The 19,901-nt window shown below is 42.6% G+C and overlaps 1 protein-coding gene across 3 annotated transcripts in view; it reads left to right on the top strand.

Annotated features, from left to right (window-relative positions):
* The window catches only part of LOC137374482 (uncharacterized protein CXorf38-like), a 129,056-nt gene that overhangs the window by 719 nt on the left and 108,436 nt on the right, over positions 1–19,901 (top strand). For 2 of the 3 annotated variants that reach the window (XR_010975822.1, XM_068040653.1), the window contains exon 2: positions 3,332–3,466. The exons of the other annotated variant lie outside the window; for it this stretch is intronic. Coding sequence is in view for 1 of the 2 variants with exons in the window: in XM_068040653.1 (XP_067896754.1) it covers positions 3,332–3,466 (135 nt within the window). In the remaining variant the exon portion in view is untranslated. The remainder of the gene's footprint in view (positions 1–3,331; positions 3,467–19,901) is intronic. 3 annotated transcript variants of the gene reach the window in all.

Raw genomic sequence — 19,901 nt, 5'->3', positions numbered from 1 at the left:
GTGTGTGTGTGTTATGTATCTAAGATGGGCATCCTGTCGCAAAGTTGCATTTTTACGACATGGTAAAGACTCCTTACAAGTTAAACTGAAGTTGAATTATGGCAACAAAGCTTAGTCAGCATCTAGGGAGAAGACAAGACAAGTTTACCTTCTTCAGCAGAAGCCAAAATGGATGTGCAAATGGACACAGAAGGAATTCCATAGCTGTCAAAGATTAGGAGAGACATATCCTGGTCAAACCGAAGACATCGAAACATAGAAAATAGGAGCAGGAGTAGGCCATTCGGCCCTTTGAGCCTGCTCTGCCATTCATTATGATTATGGCTGATCATCCAATTCAGTAGCCTGTTCCCACTTTCCCCCCATATCCTTTGATCCTTTTCGGCCCAAGAGCTATATCTAACTCCTTCTTGAAAACATACAATGTTTTGGCCTCAACTGCTTTCTGTGGTAGACAGTTCCACAGACTCACCACTCTCTGGGTGAAGAAATTTCTCATCTCAGTCCTGAAAGGTTTACCCCGTATCCTTAGACTATGACCCCTGGTTCTGGACTCCCCCACCATCAGGAACATCCTTCCTGCATCTACCCTGTCAAGTCCTGTTAGAATTTTATAGTTTTCTATGAGATTCCCCCCTCACTCTTCTGAACTCCAGCGAATATAATCCTAACCGACTCAATCTCTCCTCATACATCAGTCCCGCCATCCCAGGAATCAGTCTGGTAAACCTTCGCTGTACTCCCTCTATAGCAAGAACATCCTTCCTCAGATAAGGAGACCAAAACTGCACACAGTATTCCAGGTGTGGTCTCAAAGACAGGGTGGAGATGATCTGAGAGAGTACAAAGTTAGTAGATGAGATTCAGTGATAGGATGAAGTTGACTTGTAAACAAGGTGGATGAAATCAACTTGGAGCATTGCCAAACCAATGTTCTGGTTTGGAGACAGTTGCGGACAAGGAATGGAACTAAGAGTGTTCAAAGGGCAGAAAGTCTGTAGGTGCACTGCTGGACCCTGTCAAGTGGAAAACAGAGGGCTGAGCAGCAGTGCAGAGTGCAGACCAAGAGGCAGCAGAGATTGATGCAGGCGTCCAACAGAAATTCGTAGTGGTCTCATTCGTTGGCAGCGTGCACCAGCTGATTTGGTATATCATCAGAGGAGTGAGAAGCATTGGGGTGAAACTCTAGGATGGTTAAGGACTTGTCAAAGATGAGTGGTGTTAGAGGTCACAGACAGCATGGAGAAAGCAGTGATCATTCAATGGAGCAGAATCCAAAGTGGGATGGCAACCAAAAAGAACACATCAGCATTAGCTCAGTGCATAGTTGGGGGAAAATGTAAGAGGAGCTGAAAACTATCATTGCAGAAGCAGAACAGATACTAAAATAGAGGCCGTCCAGCAGAGAATACTTTCTCAGCAGAAAGTGGCAGTGAAGATGGAGGTAACAGTAAAGCCTAGAGGCCAGTGAAGAAATGGGCTTTGTTCCAGGAGAAGGTGATTTCAGCTCAAGACCTAATAGAATAGCAGAGTAAAGGTGAGAATTCATCAGTGCAGTGAACTACAGTCCTGAACCTCAGCCTGTCACAGCTGTGAGTGGGGATTTGCACTGGGCCAAGGTTTACACATTGTCCAGCAGAAGAGCACAATTCTAATGGTTGAGGAATTCGTGAAATCAAAGAAAAGTTTATGATTGTAGAGATTTATGAATAAAGAGAATGGAAATGAAAATCAAGTTAAAATATATATGTATATATACATGTATTTATATAACAGCAGACCTCCTATATGATATTGCTCATGGTGAGTCACTACGTTAGGACAATGAGGGTACTGTAGAACATAACAACAGAATCACCAAATAAATCAAATTCTGGTTTTATTCCATGGTATGTGGGGTTTTTTTTGCTGGTATTTAGGGAATTGTTTCTACAGCAGTCAATTATGCTGTGAAACCTGCAAATGAATGGCCTCTATTTTCTATGCTAGATGATCCTCTGTGGCATTGCACACGGCATCAAGAATAAATGTAGAGTTTAAGTGAAGCAGGGTTACAGGGTGAAGGACAATTGGATCAGGTATACAGAGGTAATTCAGTCCCATTTTTAAATCATACATATTGTCCTTATTTTTATATTCTTTCATTTTATTTTATTTATTTTATATAAATTTAACTGTCCACCATTACCATAGAAACTTTCTATATGAGCTTGTCATCCTGTTACGACCTCAATAGAGCCCGTTAACTTTAAAAGAAGCGATATGACATTCCCAGACTGTTTAAAGAATTACACGACAAGATTTCACGTTTTAAGACAGCTACAGCAGCTAAATTAAAAATCAACATTATCTAAACAGTACTTAGATAGCTAAATACACTAAATTACAGTGAAAGGTATTTCCCATTAACTTATTAACACATTGTAAAACCCCACACTACACTTACACGTTACATGGTGTTCTCAGCAAAAAGATATCCTTTGCAGTTAAAAGTACCAAACTCCTCCCAGTTGCAATGGGTTGGATCTCCCATGACCTTCACAAAGCCAATGTCCTCTTTGCTCACTTCTTCCAAGTACACTTGATTGGTCTTCTGTTAATAAGGCAATCTCTTGTGACCCTATTGGTCTTTTTTCCTCCGCAAACCTCGAGCCTTCAAACAGGGTTCAAACCTTCGCAACTCTTTGCAGTATCAGTGTTCTGAGAGCAGTTTTTTCTCTCTCTTCTGAGGCTTCTGCTGCTGGTCTTCGTGTCTTCCTTTCTTCTTTAATATTTGCCCATTTTCCCCCTTTACTATCCATGGCACTTGCTTGTGGTTGAGAGGGTTACAGGTGACCTATAATCTGAGGTGCAGGGCTAATGATTTTAAAATTAACAAATTTCTGTTTATTTAATTTTTATCACATTGACATAACTTTACTCTTTCATTTCCGTTATTGGTGTTTCTTGTACTGCTCAGCATTTGTTTGAAAAATAACTAATGGAGTGACTTCACCTTTGCTAAGAATGAATAGGTAAGGTTAACCATCATTTTGACTTTTGTGTTATCTGTAGCCCGTCCTGAATCATCAAAACCTAGAGAACGGTTATTTTCAGTTCAGAATATCACCTAAGATTAAGTGGCCAGACATAAGGTATCCAGTAGCAGCTTGAATTTTTACAGGTTGTTATATGCATTAAAAAAACCTTACAATGTACCTGAAGTTGAACTGAAGAATGTCCCAACACTTTCAGATATTTGCTGATATTGTAATTGAGGTTCCTGTTAACGATACAGTGTCCTTCTCCTTGTTGACTTATCCAGTGTCTTGGCATGTATAATTTTCTTTAGTTTCAGAGGGCCTGTTCTTTGTGTCAAGAATGGAAGAGGGAAATTCTGAACCACCATGCAAATCAAAACAGCGTGATATACTGGGGCAACTGCTCTCCTCCACTGTGGCCGAAACATGCCTGGGAAGTGGCAAAAGTATGTTTTATTTAAAGTTTTATGTACAAAAATGTGGTTAACAATTGTAATTAGTATTAAATATTCTGATTGCAGCAATTTAGTATGTGCAACCTGAGCTGTTACTGTGCGGATGCTGAACACATATTGAAATAAGAACCAGAATGAACAAAGTGCAACTTGTTTGTGTGACATTTATGAGCCAATCCAACATTTTTTTTATTTAGCTGAAGATCTCAAATGAAAATATTTCTGTTGCTTCTTGCAGTGATATTACCATCCTGTAGAACTAGATTGCATGATATCACCTCTTGAAGAAGCAGATTACAATGACAAATTTCTGGTATTTGAAGCACAGTGAAACGTATATATAAATGGACAATTGCAAAAGATGTATACTTATTGAAAGACCCAAATTACCAGTATGGTAAGATATAAAAGAGGCACTCTGAAACCACGGACATTCGCAAAATATTAACGACAGATAGCCTTCAATGCACCAAGCCCTTTCACAACTTAACACACAGGTCAGTGCAAGGCAGCAACAGGTTTTGTGAAAGAAACAACTTTTGTGGAATGGAGATCTCTTTACCCAGCAACCATAGGGCCAGAAAAACCGCTTTAACCCTGACATTGAATGCTTGCATGGCTCTATCCCAGGGATAGCATGGTTTTTGTGCTGCTATAGATGCTGGGTAAAGAACTTCCCATTCGACAAAAGCCTTTTCTTTCTCCCTATCTACTCTGTCCAAACTGCTCATGGTTTTGAACACCTCTATTAAATCTCCCCTTAATCTTCTCTTCTAAGGAGAACAGCCCTAGATTTTCCAATTTATCCACGTAACTGAAGTCCCTCATCCCTGGAACCATTCTCATAAATCTTTTCTGCACCCTCTCTAAAGCCTTCACATCCTTCCTAAAGTGCGGCGCCAGAATTGGACAAAATACTCCAGTTGAGGCTGAACCAGTGTTTTATAAAGGCTCATCATAACATCCTTGCTTTTGTACTCGATGCCTGATTGCACAATGTTCAGCACCATTCGCAACTATTCAGAAACTGAAACAGTCCGTGGAGAAATGCAGCAAGACTTGGACAATACTCAGGCTTGGGCTGATAAGTGGCAAGTAACTTTCGTGCCACACAAGTGCCAGGCAATGACCATCTCCAACAAGAGAGAATCTACCATCCCCCCTTGACATTCAATGGCATTGCCATCGCTGAATTCTCCACTATCAACATCCTAGGGGCTACCATTGAACAGAAATTGAACTGGAGTTGCCATATAAATACATTGGCTACAAGAGCAGGTCAGAGGCTAGGAATCCTGAGGTGAGTAACTCACCTCCTGACTCCCCAAAGCCTGTCCACCATCTACAAGACACAAGTCAGGAGTGTGATGGAATACTCTCCACTTGCCTGGATGGGTGCAGCTCCAACAACACTCAAGAAGCTCGACACCATCCAGGACAAAGCAGCCCACTTGATTGGCATCCCATCTACAAACATTCACTCCCTCCAGCACTGACGCACAGTGGCAGCAGTGTGTACCATCCACAAGATGCACTGCAGCAATGCACCAAGGCTCCTTAGACAGCACCTTCCAAACCCACGATCTCTACCAACTAGAAGGACAAGGGCAGCAAATGCATGGGAACACCACCACCTGCAAGTTCCCCTCCAAGTCACACACCATCCTAACTTGGAACTATATTGCCGTTCCTTCACTGTCGCTGTGTCAAAATCCTGGAACTCCTTTCCTAAAAGCATTGTGGGTGTACCTACCCCACATGGACTGCAGCGGTTCAAGAAGGCAGCTCACCACCACCTTCTCAAGGGAAATTAGGGTTGGGCAATAAATGTTGGCCTGGCCAGCGACGCCCACATCCCATGAATGAATTTTTAAAAAACTCTAAAGCCCAGGAAACCCCTATGCCTTTTTTCACCACTTTCTCAATCTGCCCTGTCACATTCAATGATTTGTGCACATATATGCCAAGATCTCTCTCTACATGTACCGCCTTTAGAATTGAACCCTTTACTTCAAATTGCATCTCCTCATTCCTCCTACCAAAATGTATCACTTCACACTTCTCTGCATTAAATTTAATCTGCAATTCCACCAGTCTATGTCCTCTTGAGGTCTATCACTGTCGTCATCACAGTTCACAATACTTCCAAGTTTTATGTCTTCTGCAAATTTTTGAAATTATGCTCTGTACACCCAAGCCTAGGTCAGTGATCCTATTACCAACCTCTGGGAACCCCACTTCCTCCAGTCTAAAAAGACAACCGTTCACCACTACTGTTTCCTGTCACTCAGCTGTCCTCGTATCCTTGCTGCCACAGTCCCTTTTATTCCATGGGCTTCAGCTTTGCTGGCAAAATGCCTTTTGAAAGTCCATATCGACCACATCAATCGCATCACCCTCATCAACCCTCTCTGTTAACTCATCAAAAAACTCAATCAAATTAGTTAAACACAATATGCCTTTAACAAATCCATGCTGGCTTTCCTTAATTAATCCACACTTGTCCAAATGACTGTTAATTTGGTCCCAGATAATTGTTTCTAAAAGCTTTTCCACCACCAATGTTAAACTTACTGCCTGTAGTTGCTGGATTTATCTTTACAATCTTTTTTGAACAAGGGTGTAACATTTGCAATTCTCCAGTCTTCTGGCACCATCCCCGAAGCTGAGGAGGAGTGGAAGATTATGGCCACTACCGACACAAGTTCTACCCTTATTTCCCTTAGTATCCTCAGATGCATCCCATCCTGTCCTGATGACTTTTCAACTTTAATTACAGGCAGCCTTTCTAAAACGTGCACTTTATCACTTTTTTCCCCTCCAGTATCGCAACTACCTCCTCATTTACAATGACTCTGTCAGCATCTTCTTCCTTGGTAGAGACAGATGCAAAGTACTCATTTTGTACCTCAACCATACCCACAGCCTCCACGCATAGGTCCATTTTTGATCTCTAATCGGCACCACCCCTCCTCCTACTACCCTCTTACTGTTTATATTCCTATAAAAGACTTTGAGGTTCCCTTTTATGTTTGCTGTAATTCGCTTCTCATAATTTCTCTTTGCCTCTCTTATTTCCTTTTTCACCTTCCCTCTGAACTTTCTACATTCAGCCTGGTTCACATTTGTATTACCAATTTGACATCTGTCATATGCACCCTTTTCCTGCTTCATTGCTCATTGGGGAGGATTTAAGCTAACTTGGCGGGGGTGTGGGAACTAGGAGGTAATGTTAGCGAGGAAAAACAAGGTGCACAGAGAATTGGGAGAGAGAAATAGCACGAGAGTAGGAAATAGTAAGGTATCAAATGGGATCAGATTTAGGTTTATTGTATAAGTATGTGAATGTGCAGAGTGTGGTAAATAAGGTTAGTGAACTCCAGGAACAGATAGCCGGATGGGAATATGATGTGGCAATAACAAAAAAAAGGGCAGGACTGGGTACTAAATATTTCTGGATACAAGGTGTTCAGAAAAGATAAGGAAGGAAGGAAAGGATTGATTAAGGAGAACATTAAAAGCAGATATTAAATAGGCTGGCTGTACTTCACCAGGATCGGAAGAGATGCATCCAACGATACTGAGGGAAGTAAGGGTGGACATTGCGGAGGCACTGGCCATGATTTTCCAATCCTCCTTGGATACAGGGGTAATGCCAGAGGACTGGAGAATTGAAAATGTTAACCCCTTGTTCAAAAAAGGGTGTAAGGATAAGCCCAGCAACTACAGACTAGCCAGTTTAACCTTGGTGGTGGGATAACTTTTAGAAATGATAATTCGGGAGAAAGTTAACAGTCACTTAGATTCATTTACGGCACAGAAGGAGGACATTTGGCCCATTGGGCACATGCCAGCTCTCCGTGGAGCAATGCAGTCAGTCCCACTCCCCCACTCGATCCCCGTAGCCCTGCAAATGTATTTCCTTCAAGTCATCCAATTTCCTTTTGAAATCATTGATTGTCTCCGCTTCCACCACCCAGGTGGGCAGCAAGTTCTAGGTCATTACCACTTGCTGCTTAAAAAGGTTCTTCCTCACATTCCCCCTGCATCTCTTCAAAACCTTCAATCTGTGTTCCCTAGTACTTGTACCATCAGCTAATGGGAACACTTTTTCCTTGTCTACCTTATCTAAGCCTGTCATAATCTTGTACACCTCTATCAAATCTCCATTCAATCTCCTTTGCTCCAAGGAGAACAACCCCAGCTTTTCCAACCTAACCTTGTAACTAAAATCCCTCATCCCTGAAAACATTCTGATAAATATCCTCTGCACCCTCTCAAGGACTCTCACATCCTTCCTAAAGTGTGGTGACCAGAATTGGATGCTATACTTCAGATGGGGCCTAACCAGAGCTTCATAAAGGTTCAGCATAACTTCCCTGCTTTTTTACTCTATGCCTCTATTTATGAAGCCTAAGATCCCATATGCTTTACCAAACACTCTCTCAATATGTCCTGCCACCTTCAAAGATCGATGCACATGCACCCCCAGGTCCCTCTGTTCCTGCACACTCTATAGGACTGTGACATTAAGTCTACATTGCCTCATCCTATCCATTCTGCCAAAATGCATCACCTCACACTTCTCTGTATTAAATTCCATCTGCTATTTGTCTTCCCATTCAGCAAGCCAATCTGTGACCTATTGCAGGCAATTTGTATCATCCTCACTGTTTGCCACTCCTCCAAGTTTGGTATAATCAGCAAATATTGAAATTCTACATATATTCCAAGATCCAAGTAATTTATATATAGCAAAACAACAGTGGTCCTAGCACTGACCCTTGGGAACACCACTGTCTACCATCCTCCAGTTTGAAAAATAACCATTTTCCATAACTTGCTGTTTTCTGTCCTTAAACCAATTTTTTTATCCAATTGGCCACTGACCTTCCTATTCCATGAGTCTCAGTTTTGTAAACCAGCCTTTTATGGGGTACTTCATCAAACACTTTCTTAAAATCCATGTAGACAACATCCATCGCATTCCCTTCATCAACCTTCTCTGTTACTTCATCAAAAAATTCAATTAGATTAGTCAAGCATGATCTTCCCTTCACAAATCTGTGCTGGCTATCCTTAATTCACTCAAACTTCTCCAAGGGCCTGTTGATTTTTTGTTCCCCTGATTGTTGTTTCTAAAACCTTACCCACCACTGACATTAAACTAACTGGTCTGTAGTTGCTAGGACTGTCCTTACACCCTTTCTTGATTGGACAAATGTGGATTAATTAAGGAAAGCCAGCACGGATTTGTTAAGGGCAAACTGTGTTTAACTAACTTACTTGAATTTTTTGATAAGATAACAGATAGCGTTGATGAGGGTATTGAGTTGATGTGGTGTACATGGACTTCCAAAAGGCATTTGATAAAGTGCCACATAACAGGCTTGTCAGCAAAGTTAAAGCCCGTAGAATAAAAGGGACAGTAGCAGAATGGATTTGAAGTTGGCTGAGTGACAGGAAACAGAGAGTAGTGGTGAACAATTGTTTTTCAGACTGGAGGAAGGTATATCGTGGCATTCCCCAGGGATCAGTGTTGGGACCATAGCTTTTCTTGATAATGACCTAGACTTGGGTGTACAGGGCACAATTTTAAAATTTGTGGATGATAGAAAACTTGGAAGTATTGTGAACTGTGAGGAGGAGAGTGATAGACCTCAAGAGAACATAGGCTGGTGGAATGGGTGGACAAGTGCAGATGAAATTTAATACAGAGAAGTGTGAAATGATACATTTTGGTAGGAAGAACGAGGAGAGGCAATATAAAATAAAGGGTACAATTCTAAAAGGGATGCAGGAACAGGGAGACCTGGGGGTATATTTTAAGAAGGGTGAAAGGGGAAACCAAGGAAATTACAGACCAGTTAGCCTGACATCTGGGGTGGGCAAGTTGCTGGAGTCTACTATCAAGGATAGGGTGACTGAACGCCTAGAAAAATGTCAGTTAATCAGGGACAGCCAGCATGGATTCATGACGGGAAGGTCATGCCTGACAAATCTCATTGAATTTTTTGAAGAGGTGACTAAGGTAGTGGACAGGGGAATGTCTATGGATGATATTTATATGGACTTCCAGAAGGCATTTGATAAAGTCCCACAGAAGAGACTGTTAACTAAGGTTGAAGCCCATGGAGTTAAGGGCAAATTATTGTTTAGGAAGTTGGTTGAGTGGTAGGCGACAGAGTGGGGATAACGGGTGAGCACTCCAATTGGCAGGATGTGACTTGTGGTGTCCCGCAGGGATCTGTGTTGGGGCCTCAATTATTCACATTATTCATTAACGACTTGGATGATGGCATAGTAAGTCATATATCCAAATTTGCTGATGATAAAAAGTTAGGCGGCATTGTAGACAGTCTAGATGATAGCATAAAATTGCAAAGAGAAATTAACAGACTAGGTGAGTGGGCAAAACTGTGGCAGATGGATTTCCATGCGGGCAAGTGTGAGATTATCCATTTTGGACCAAAAAAGGATAGAGCAGGGTACTTTCTAAATAGGAAGAGGTTAAGTAACGTGGATGTCGAAAGAGACTTGGGGGTTCAGGTGCATAGATCTTTAAAATGCCACGAGCAAGTGCAGAAAATAATCAAAAAGGCTAATGGAATGCTAGCCTTTATATCTAGAGGATTGGAGTATAAAGACACAGAGGTTATGCTGCAGCTGTACAAAACCCTGGTTAGACCCCACTTGGAGTACTGTGAGCAGTTCTGGGCACCACACCTTAGGAAGGACATATTGGCCTTGGAGGGAATGCAACGTAAGTTTACAAGAATGATACCTGGACTACAGAGGTTAAGTTACGAGGAGAGATTACACAAATTAGGCCTGTTTTCGCTAGAATTTAGAAGGTTAAGGGGTGATCTGATTGAAGTCTTCAAGATATTAACAGGAAAAGACAGGCTAGATAAAGATAAACTATTTCCACTGGTTGGAGATTCTAAAACTAGGGGGCATAGTCTAAAAAGTAGGACCAGACCGTTCAGGAAAGATGTTAGTTTAGTTTAGTTTAGAGATACAGCACTGAAACAGGCCCTTCGGCCCACCGAGTCTGTGCCGACCATCAACCACCCATTTATACTAATCCTACACTAATCTCATATTCCTACCACATCCCCACCTGTCCCTATATTTTCCCTACCACCTACCTATACTAGGGGCAATTTATAATGGCCAATTTACCTACCAACCTGCAAGTCTTTTGGCTTGTGGGAGGAAACCGGAGCACCCGGAGAAAACCCACGCAGACACAGGGAGAACTTGCAAACTCCACACAGGCAGGACCCAGAATTGAACCCGGGTCGCTGGAGCTGTGAGGCTGCAGTGCTAACCACTGCGCCACTGTGCCGCCCATAGGAAGCACTTCTTCACGCAAAGGGTGGTAGAGGTTTGGAACTCGCTCCCACAAACAGCAGTTGAAGCTAGAACAGTTGTTAATTTTAAATCTGAGATAGATAGATTTTTGTTCAGCAAAGATATTAAGGGATATGGGCCAAAGGCAGGTATATGGAGTTAGGCTGCGGATCAGCCATGATCTCATTGAATGGCAGGACAGGCTCGAGGGGCTGAATGGCCTACTCCTGTTCCTACCTTCCTATGTTCCTATGTACACAAATCGCTGACTGTGGAAGAGCAGATTGAGAAGGTGGTTGAAAAGGCATACAAGAACCTTGGTTTTATAAGTAGAGGCATAAAGTACAAAAACAAGGAAGTTATGATAAACCTCTGTAAAACACTGATTTGATCTCAACTGGAGTATTGTGTCCAATTCTGGGCACCACACATTAGGAAGGATGTGAAGGCATTAGAGAGGATGCAGAAAAGGTTTACGAGAATGGTTCCATGAATGAGCAACTTCTGTTAAGTGGATGGATTGGAGAAGCTGGGGCTGTTCCCCTTGGATGAGAGGAGATTAAGAGGAAATTTAATAAAAGTTGAATATCATGAAGGGCTTGAACAGGGTAGATAGGGAGAAACATTTCCCCTTGGCAGAAGGGTCGTGTACCAGAGGGCACCGATGTAAGGTGACTGGCAAAAGAAGCAACGGCGACATAAGGGAAACACTTTTTTAGGCAGTGAGTGGCTAGGATCTGGAATGCACTGCCTGAGAGTGTGATGGAGGCAGATTCGTTCGAGGCCTTCAGAGAGCTGGCAGGGACACAACAGGCCGATTGGTCTCCTTCTGTGCTATAATCATGATTCTATGATTCTATCTTTCTCTCTCTCCTTCATCATCCATGAAGCTCTGTTTGCCCTTCCTTTTCCCCCTTGTTGGAATGACCTCAACTATACCCGAACCATCTCCTCTTTAAAGGCAGCTCATTGTTCTGTTACAGTTTTGCCTGCCAATCTTTCATTCCACTTTACCTGGGGCAGGTCTGTTCTTAACCCACTGAAATTGGCCTTCCTCCGTTTAAATGTTTTTACTCTAGATTACTCTTTGACCTTTTCCATAGCTAATCTAAACCTTATGATACTATGGTCACTGTCCCCTAAATGTTTTCCTACTGACACTTGCTCCACTTGACCCACCTCATTCCCCAGAACCAGATCCAGTAATGCCGGAAACATACTGATCTAGAAAATTCTCCTGAAGACTTTTCAGAAACTCTTCTCCCTCTCTGCCCTTTACACTGTTACGATCCCAGGCTGTATTAGGATAATTAAAGTCCCCCATTATAACTACTCTATAGTTTGTACACCTCTCTGTAATTTCCCTGCAAATTTGCTGCTCTACATCGTTCCCACTAGCTGGTGGCCTATAGAATACACCCAGTAGTGTTATGGCACCTCTATTATTTCTTAACTCTGCCTTGACCTTGACCCCCCCTCTAGGATGTCCTCTCTCTCCAGCACTGTAATATTATCCTTAATCAATACTACCACTCCTCCTTTCTTTCCTTTCCTTTCCTATCTTTCCTGAACACCTTGTATGCAGGAATTTGAAGTGCCCAATCCTGCCCTTTTTTCTCAGTTATCACTACAGCATTGTGTTCCCATCTACCTCCTTGCTCCTGCAGCACGCCAACCTTATTTACCATTTACATACATGCACTGTATACCTGAATTGGATTTTATTGTATTCTCTCTTAGTCTGTCCTCATGTAATACCTTACTATTTCTTACACTAGTGCTGTCTGTCTCTCCCAATCCTTTGTGCACCTTGTTTCTCCTTGCTAATGCTACATCATGGTTCCCCCCTCCGCCCCCCCCCCCCCCCACCAAATGATGTTAAACCTTCTTCCACAGCACTAGCAAACTGCGCTACGAGGACATTGGTCCCGGCCCTGTTGAGGTGCAACTCATCCAGTTTGTACAGGTCCCATCTCCCCTAGAACAGTCCCATGTCCCAGGAATCTTAAGCCCTCCCTCCCGTACCATCTCTGCAGCCACGCATTCATCTGTGCTATCCTCCTGTTTCTATATTGACTAGCACGTGGCACTAGGAGTAATCCAGAGATTACTAACTTTTGCAATCCTGCTTCTTAATCTCTTTCCTAGCTCCCTAAAATCTACCTGCAGCACCTTATCTCTCTTTCTACCTATGTTATTGGTACCAATATGGACCACAACCACTTTTTGTTCACCCTCCCCCCTCAATGTTCTTGTGAACAAGACCCCCAGAAATGAGATACTTGGTACAAAACATCCAGATGCCAACTTGTTTGTCATCTTGGCCCTATCGTAGTGACAAAAAGAGGTAAACAGGCACGAATCACGCATCCTGCACTTTCAGTAACACAGTCAGCTAAATTCATTGGGAGACAGTGGCGTAGTGGTAATGTAATTGAACTAATAATCCAGAGGCCCAGGCTAATGTCCTGGGGACATGGATTCAAATCCCACCACAGCAGCTGTTGGAATTTAAATTTAATTAATACATTCAATTAATTAATAAAGATCTGCAATTGAAAGCTCGTCTCAATAATGGTGCCATGAAACTCTCATTGATTTTCGTAAAAACCCATCTAGTTCATTAATGTCCTTTACGGAAGGAAATCTGCAGTTCTTACCTGGTCTGACCTACATGTGACTCCAGACCCACATCAATGTGGTTGACTCTTAATTTTTTTTTAATTCATTCATGGGATGTGGTCGTCACTGGCCCGGCCAGCATTTATTGCCCATCCTTAATTGCCTTTGAGAAGGTGGTGGTGAGCTGCCTTCTTGAACCGCTGCAGTCCATGTGAGGTAGGTACATCCACAGTGCTGTTAGGAAGGGAGTTCCAGGATTTTGACCCAGCGACGGTGAAGGAACGGCGATTTAGTTCCAAGTCAGGATGGTGTGTGACTTGGATGGGAACTTGCAGGTGGTGATGTTCCCATGCATCTGCTGCTCTTGTCCTTCGAGGTGGTAGAGGTCGCGGGTTTGGAAGGTGCTGTCTAAGGAGCCTTGGTGCAGTGCATCTTGTAGATGGTACACACTGCTGCCACTGTGCATTGGTGGTGGAGGGAGTGACTGTTTGTGGATGGTGTGCCAATCAAGCAGGCTGCTTTGTCCCTGGATGGTGTCGAGCTTCTTGAGTGTTGTTGGAGCTGCACCCATCCAGGCAAGTGGTGAGTATTCCATCACACTCCTGACTTGTGCCTTGTAGATGGTGGACAGGCTTTGGGGAGTCAGGAGGTGAGTTACTCACCGCAGGATTCCTAGCCTCTGACCTGTTGCCATCTGAAATGGTTTAGCAAGCCACTCAATTGTCAAGGGCAATTTGGGATGGCCATGAAATAAATTTTTAAAAATTGTGCTCTGACGCGTTAAACCCTAAAACATTAGGGGACTGAACAACTTTTAACAATAATGTTATTTCTAGCTACAGAATGAATCCACAATCCATTTAGAAGTAAAAAGAAAGCTAAAAACATAAATCATATGAAATTAAAACAAATCCGATGTGTATATGTATACATAACTAGGGTATCTAAAGGTAAGTAGAACTGAGAAACCTAGTTCATTACTGAAGTTCCACACTGCTCCAAGTGAGAGCAATTTGAAATGAAACAGAGCTGAATGCTGGTGTGTAGGAGGGGGTTCTCAGCATTGTTGCTGATCATAATCTCAGCTGCTTCTACAAGATTGTTGGGAAAGTTTTTACAATACGTACAAGGACCATTTTGAAAATAATTGCATGTGCAAAACAAGGACAGCTGCGCCAGTCCGTAGTTCACAGGTTTCGCTGTTATCTATATAAGTTTGGATGACTTTGTTAATTGTTTTTCAAGTTTTCTTTCATATCCAAAACATGACTCAGTTCTGGCCCTACCTCTTCTTCACCTGCCAAAATCCTGATCCACATGCTTATTAACTCATGGCTGGATTTAGATTGTGCTCTACTAGGTGGCCTCCCTACTCCCACTATCCAAAAATCTGTGGCCTGTGTTCTTCTTTTCTGCTTCTCCAACAATTGCCTAGATATCAATCCTTGGTCCCTCTGCTTAACTGTCAGTGATTGCTCCTTTCACATCTATGCCCTCATTCTCTGGAACTTCCTCCCTCAGCATTTCTGCCTTATCTCTTCGCCTTCTACCCTCCAAGTCTTCTTAAGAATCTTCTCTTTATGCTTTTATTGCCTCTTGACACTCATTCCTTTCTTGCTCCCAATCAGTTCTCTTGCTATGCACCATCCTATAAAGCACTGAGAGATCTCTGTATGCCAAGAGGGGTACATAAATGTCAGTTGTTTGGCAGTATCACATCACTTTATTCTGCCCATTAGTGTACCTTTGTTCAAAATTCACAAAACATGCATGCTGGACCATTATGAATATTTCCATCATTGTGTCTTATCTGTGAGAATGAAAATTTGAATTTGAATTAGTGCTGCTTTGTCCTTGAGCCTGAAACCATTAAACTTTGGGTTGAGATTGTCTAAACCCATTGCCTGTAGGACCCCTACATCTGAAAGAAGACTAATCCCACCAGTCTGGGCTGCGTTCACACCTAAGCCCAAATAGTAAAAAAGACAGTGTGATGTCCCACAGAACTATCCAGTACTCTTGTGAAATAAAAATGTCATTGATGGCATGGACTCGATGGGCCGAATGGCTTTCTTCTGTGCCGTGACTCTATGACTGTGCCATCAAAAAATCCCACTTTATTGAAAACCCTAAATGTGGAATATTAGTTGAGTGTGCTAATGGAATAGATTGTAATGATATTCAATCTTTGTCATGGCTTGCGTTGTGTTATTAGATTTAGGATGATACAAAATTCCTTATTATAATTCAGATGCCATTTTGGCACTGGTACCTTTTGTAAAATGGTGTAAGCCAGTAGCTTGCGATTATAAAGCCAGCTCCATGTCACTCTTTAATCAGGCAAATTGAATTTCTCACACAGTCTTGTAGATTTACATAGGACTCTGGCCTCTAGCATCCAAATCTCAGTTAGATTTTTAATATCAGAGGAGAGCTAACAGCATAGCCATATCATTGCTAAGACTAAAAAGCTTAAAAGTTACTCTGCGTCATATGCACTGGTACCACTATTATGTTTTTGGAGCTTTTACCTCAAATATTTTCCTGGGGATCAGCAGCAAAGATCACTTCCATTTGTAAGCCTCGCTCTCTATGAAGAGGAGTGTGCCTTTGTCAATATGTGCAAGGAGCTCATGGATTTCTTTGTCACTAAGATTGAGACCAGCCAATTAGCTGCCTCTGCCTCTTCCTTCCTTTCCACCAGCCCACTGCGCCAAACTTCCTCTAAAGTTCTCCCCCACCCTAGCCCTGAACTTGTATCTTTCTCTAGTTTCTCTCCTATTTCCCCTCATGCCCTCTCCAAGCTCATCTTGTCCATGAGACACACCTCCTGCTCCCTTAACCCTATTCTCACTAAAACTGCTTTTCAGCTAACGTCCACTCCTGGTCGCCATGTTAGCTGATATTGTTAATGGTTCTTGCTCTTTGGGTGCTGTCCCTCTCTCCTTTAAATCTGCTGTCATCACCCCTCTCAAAAAGCCAACCTTGACCCCACCATCCTTGCAAACTGCAGCCCCATCTCCAACCTCCTTTTCTTGTCCAAAGTCCTTGACTGTATTGTCACTTCCCAAATCCATGCCCATCTTTCCCAGAACTCCATGTTTGAATCCCTCCACACGTTATCGCACCTGCAACAGTACCAAAATAGCTCTTATCAAAGTCACAGATGACATCCTTAGTGACTGTGACAAAGGTAAACTATCCTTCCATGTCCTTCTCGACCTGTCTGCAGGTGGGACTGCATTCCTTGGTTCCATTCATATCTATCTAATGTGTATCCAGAGTATCACTTGCAGTGGCGTCTCGTCCTGCTCCTGCACTATTACCTCTGGTATTCCCCCAAGGATCTATCCTTGGCCCTTTCCTATTTCTCATTTACATGCTGCCCCTTCGCGAGATCGTTCAAAAGCACAGCATTAGTTTCCACATGTATGCTGACAACACCCAGCTCTACCTCACCTCCCCCTCTCTTGACTCCACCACTGTTGCTAAATTATCAGACTGCTTATCCGGCATCCAGTACTGGATGTGTGGAAATTTCCTCCAATTAAATACTGGGAAGACTGAAGTCATTGTCTTCAGTCCATGCTCGAAACTCCATTCCCTAGCTATTGACTCTATCCCTGGCATCTGTCTGACACTAAACGATACTGTTTGTAACCTTGGTGTCATATCTGACCCTGAGATGAACTTCTGACCACATATCTGCACCATCACTAAGTGCCTATTTTTACCTCTGTAACATCGCCCACCTTTGTCCTTGCCTCAGCTCATCTGCTGCTGAAACCCACATTCATGCCATTGTTACCTCTAGACCTGACTATTCCAATGCACTCCTGGCTGGCCTCCCACGTTCTGCTCTCTGTAAACCTGAGGTCATCCAAAACTTTGCTGTTCGTGTCCTAACTCACACAAAGTCCCGTTCACCTATCACTCCTTTGTTCACTGACCTACATAGACTCTAGGTCAAAAACCTCAATTTAAAAAATTTTCATCCTTATTTTCAAATCCCTCCATGGTCTCATACCTCCCTATCTCTGTAATCTCCTCCAGCACCACAACCCTTAGAGATATCAGCGCTCATTCAATCCTGGCCTCATAAGCATCCCTGATTTTAATTGCTCCACCATTGGTGGCTGTGCCTTCAGCTGCCTAGGACCTAAGCTCTGGAATTCTCTCCCTAAACCTCTCTTCCTTTAAGTCGCTCCTTAAAATCTACCTCTTTGACCAAGCTTTTGGCTATCTGCACTAATAATGCCTTATGTTGCTCGGTGTCTAATTTTGCTTTATAATGCTCCTGTGAATCCCCTTGGTGATGTTTCATTGTGTTAAAAGCACTATATCAATAAAAGTTATTGTTGTTTGTCTACCTGGCTAATGGTATTGAGTTCAGGGGTTGACAGAAACTCTTGGTATTATTAGGCATACCAGATATGTGCGGTAGAGCAAACATTCTATCAGACTGTGGCTTTGGCTATGGACAACGCATCAAATGTATTAATAAATAAGTAAATAATTGCAAAACCAAACAGATTAACAATAGTGGACATAAGTATCACTTCTTGGTATGTAGAAAATAATGAGCAATTATATCCTTTTCTAAATTGGAATGTATTAGACTTAAAACAAGGTCTTGACCATGATCTTCCTTGGAAATTGGATGTTAACTCTTCTTGGACTACCTTTTGAACTTGCTGCCTGATAACTTCAGAAGGACTGAAAAACTGACCTTGGACTTCAACAACAACACAAATTGCATTTATAAAGCACCTTTTAACATAGTAAAAGGTCCCAAGGCGCTTCGCAGGAGCATTATCAAACAAAATTAGGCATCGAGTCACATAAGGAGTTATTGGGACAGATGACCAAAAGCTAGGTCAAAAAGATAGGTCTTAAGGTATGTTTTAAAAGAAGAAAGAGATGAAAGTTTAGGGATGGAATTCCAAAGTTCAGGGCCTCAGCGGCTGAAGGCACAGCCACCAGTGGGGGAGCAAATAGAATAGGGAATGCTGAAGAGGCCATAATTGGATGAGTGCAGAGATCTTGAGGATTGTAGGGTTGGAGGAGATTCCAGAAATGGGGAGGGTCCAGGCTATGGAGGGAAACCAAAAGAGAAACAATTTATATCATACACCATTGGCAAACATGCTTCAGTTTTGTTACACTGCAGTGGGAGTTGGAGTATTGTCTCCAGGTGCTTTAACACAGCTTACCAGAATTTCATGAGCTGTAAGATGAACAGCTTTACACCCTAATTTACCCTTTTTGCACCAATGCAAAGCAAAACAAAAGCAATATGATGGACCATTAAGGTCACACTTCCTTTTTTCCATATTTATTTAAACTGAATAATGGTAACAGTAAACCATTTGAACACTGAAATACCCTTTCAGTTTACAAAGCAAAGAAACTTGCTTTAATGTGCAAACTTCAAATATGATTTTCTACAAATATGTAATGGACATGACAGAATTAGAACATTTCTGTTTTGCTGTGATGAGATACCTGTAAGTGCTGGAGAATTTGAGAACATAGGCCTAGAATTTCAGGTGCTAAAAGAGCAACTAAGCATCCAATATGGTGGGCAGGAAGCCTGGGCTCATTATAAGCTGGAGGTGCACCACGCCCCATAGTGGATTGGGCTGTTTACTGAGGAGCCCAGGGCACATGCCAGAACGATGGAAACCAATGAATAATATATGTTTGTTGGAGGACCCTTTCCTGATATTGGTAAACGTCCAGTACTGGATTCGCCATGTGATGCTCACCCAGCAACTCAAAACACTAAGCAGAAGGGAGGACTCTTTCAGAAACACTATTTAAAGGGAACATGCAGTACTTGCAGGTTGATTTTTGGTTTGTCATTTGAGGGTGCTAGTTAACTTCTGGCTGTTTTCTGACTGATAACTAAATTTTGACTGCTGACGAGAAGGTGTTGCTGGTGTTGCACAATTGTTGGTTGCCCAGTTTTCTGCAGCTGTCAGGATGCATTTATCCAGTACAGGTCCGCTGTGCCACCTTTGTTCCAATTAGGGAATCAGGTTTCCGGCTGGCTACTGGGCAACTTTGCTTATGACTCCTGTCAGGAATCACGACACAGGCACAGACCTGACCTAAAACTAGAGCTATGCTGCTACTAAAAACATAATTGAGCAGACACTCAGTGCATTTGCACAACACTTCTGCTGCCTGGACCGTTCTGGAGGAGTCTTGCTGTACAGCCCTGACTGTGTCTCCAAATTTGAGGTCATCTGCTGCATGCTGCAGAGCTTTGAGGAGGAGGACAAAGAGCAGGACTAGCTTGGAGTGATGACGAATCTTCCTGAAGGCTGGCCTCCTTCCTCCATTAGCAGACGGGTGTCCACTTTGAAGCCCTTGAAATGAAAAAGGAAGAAGGGTTAACGTTTAGTGTGACAGCAGAGCAGAGAAAGATGTATTTGGTGAACGC

The sequence above is a fragment of the Heterodontus francisci genome, chromosome 10 (genome assembly GCF_036365525.1).
Source record: "Heterodontus francisci isolate sHetFra1 chromosome 10, sHetFra1.hap1, whole genome shotgun sequence".
In the NCBI taxonomy this organism is placed as follows: domain Eukaryota; kingdom Metazoa; phylum Chordata; class Chondrichthyes; order Heterodontiformes; family Heterodontidae; genus Heterodontus; species Heterodontus francisci.
This window is presented reverse-complemented; position numbering and strand designations above follow the sequence as displayed.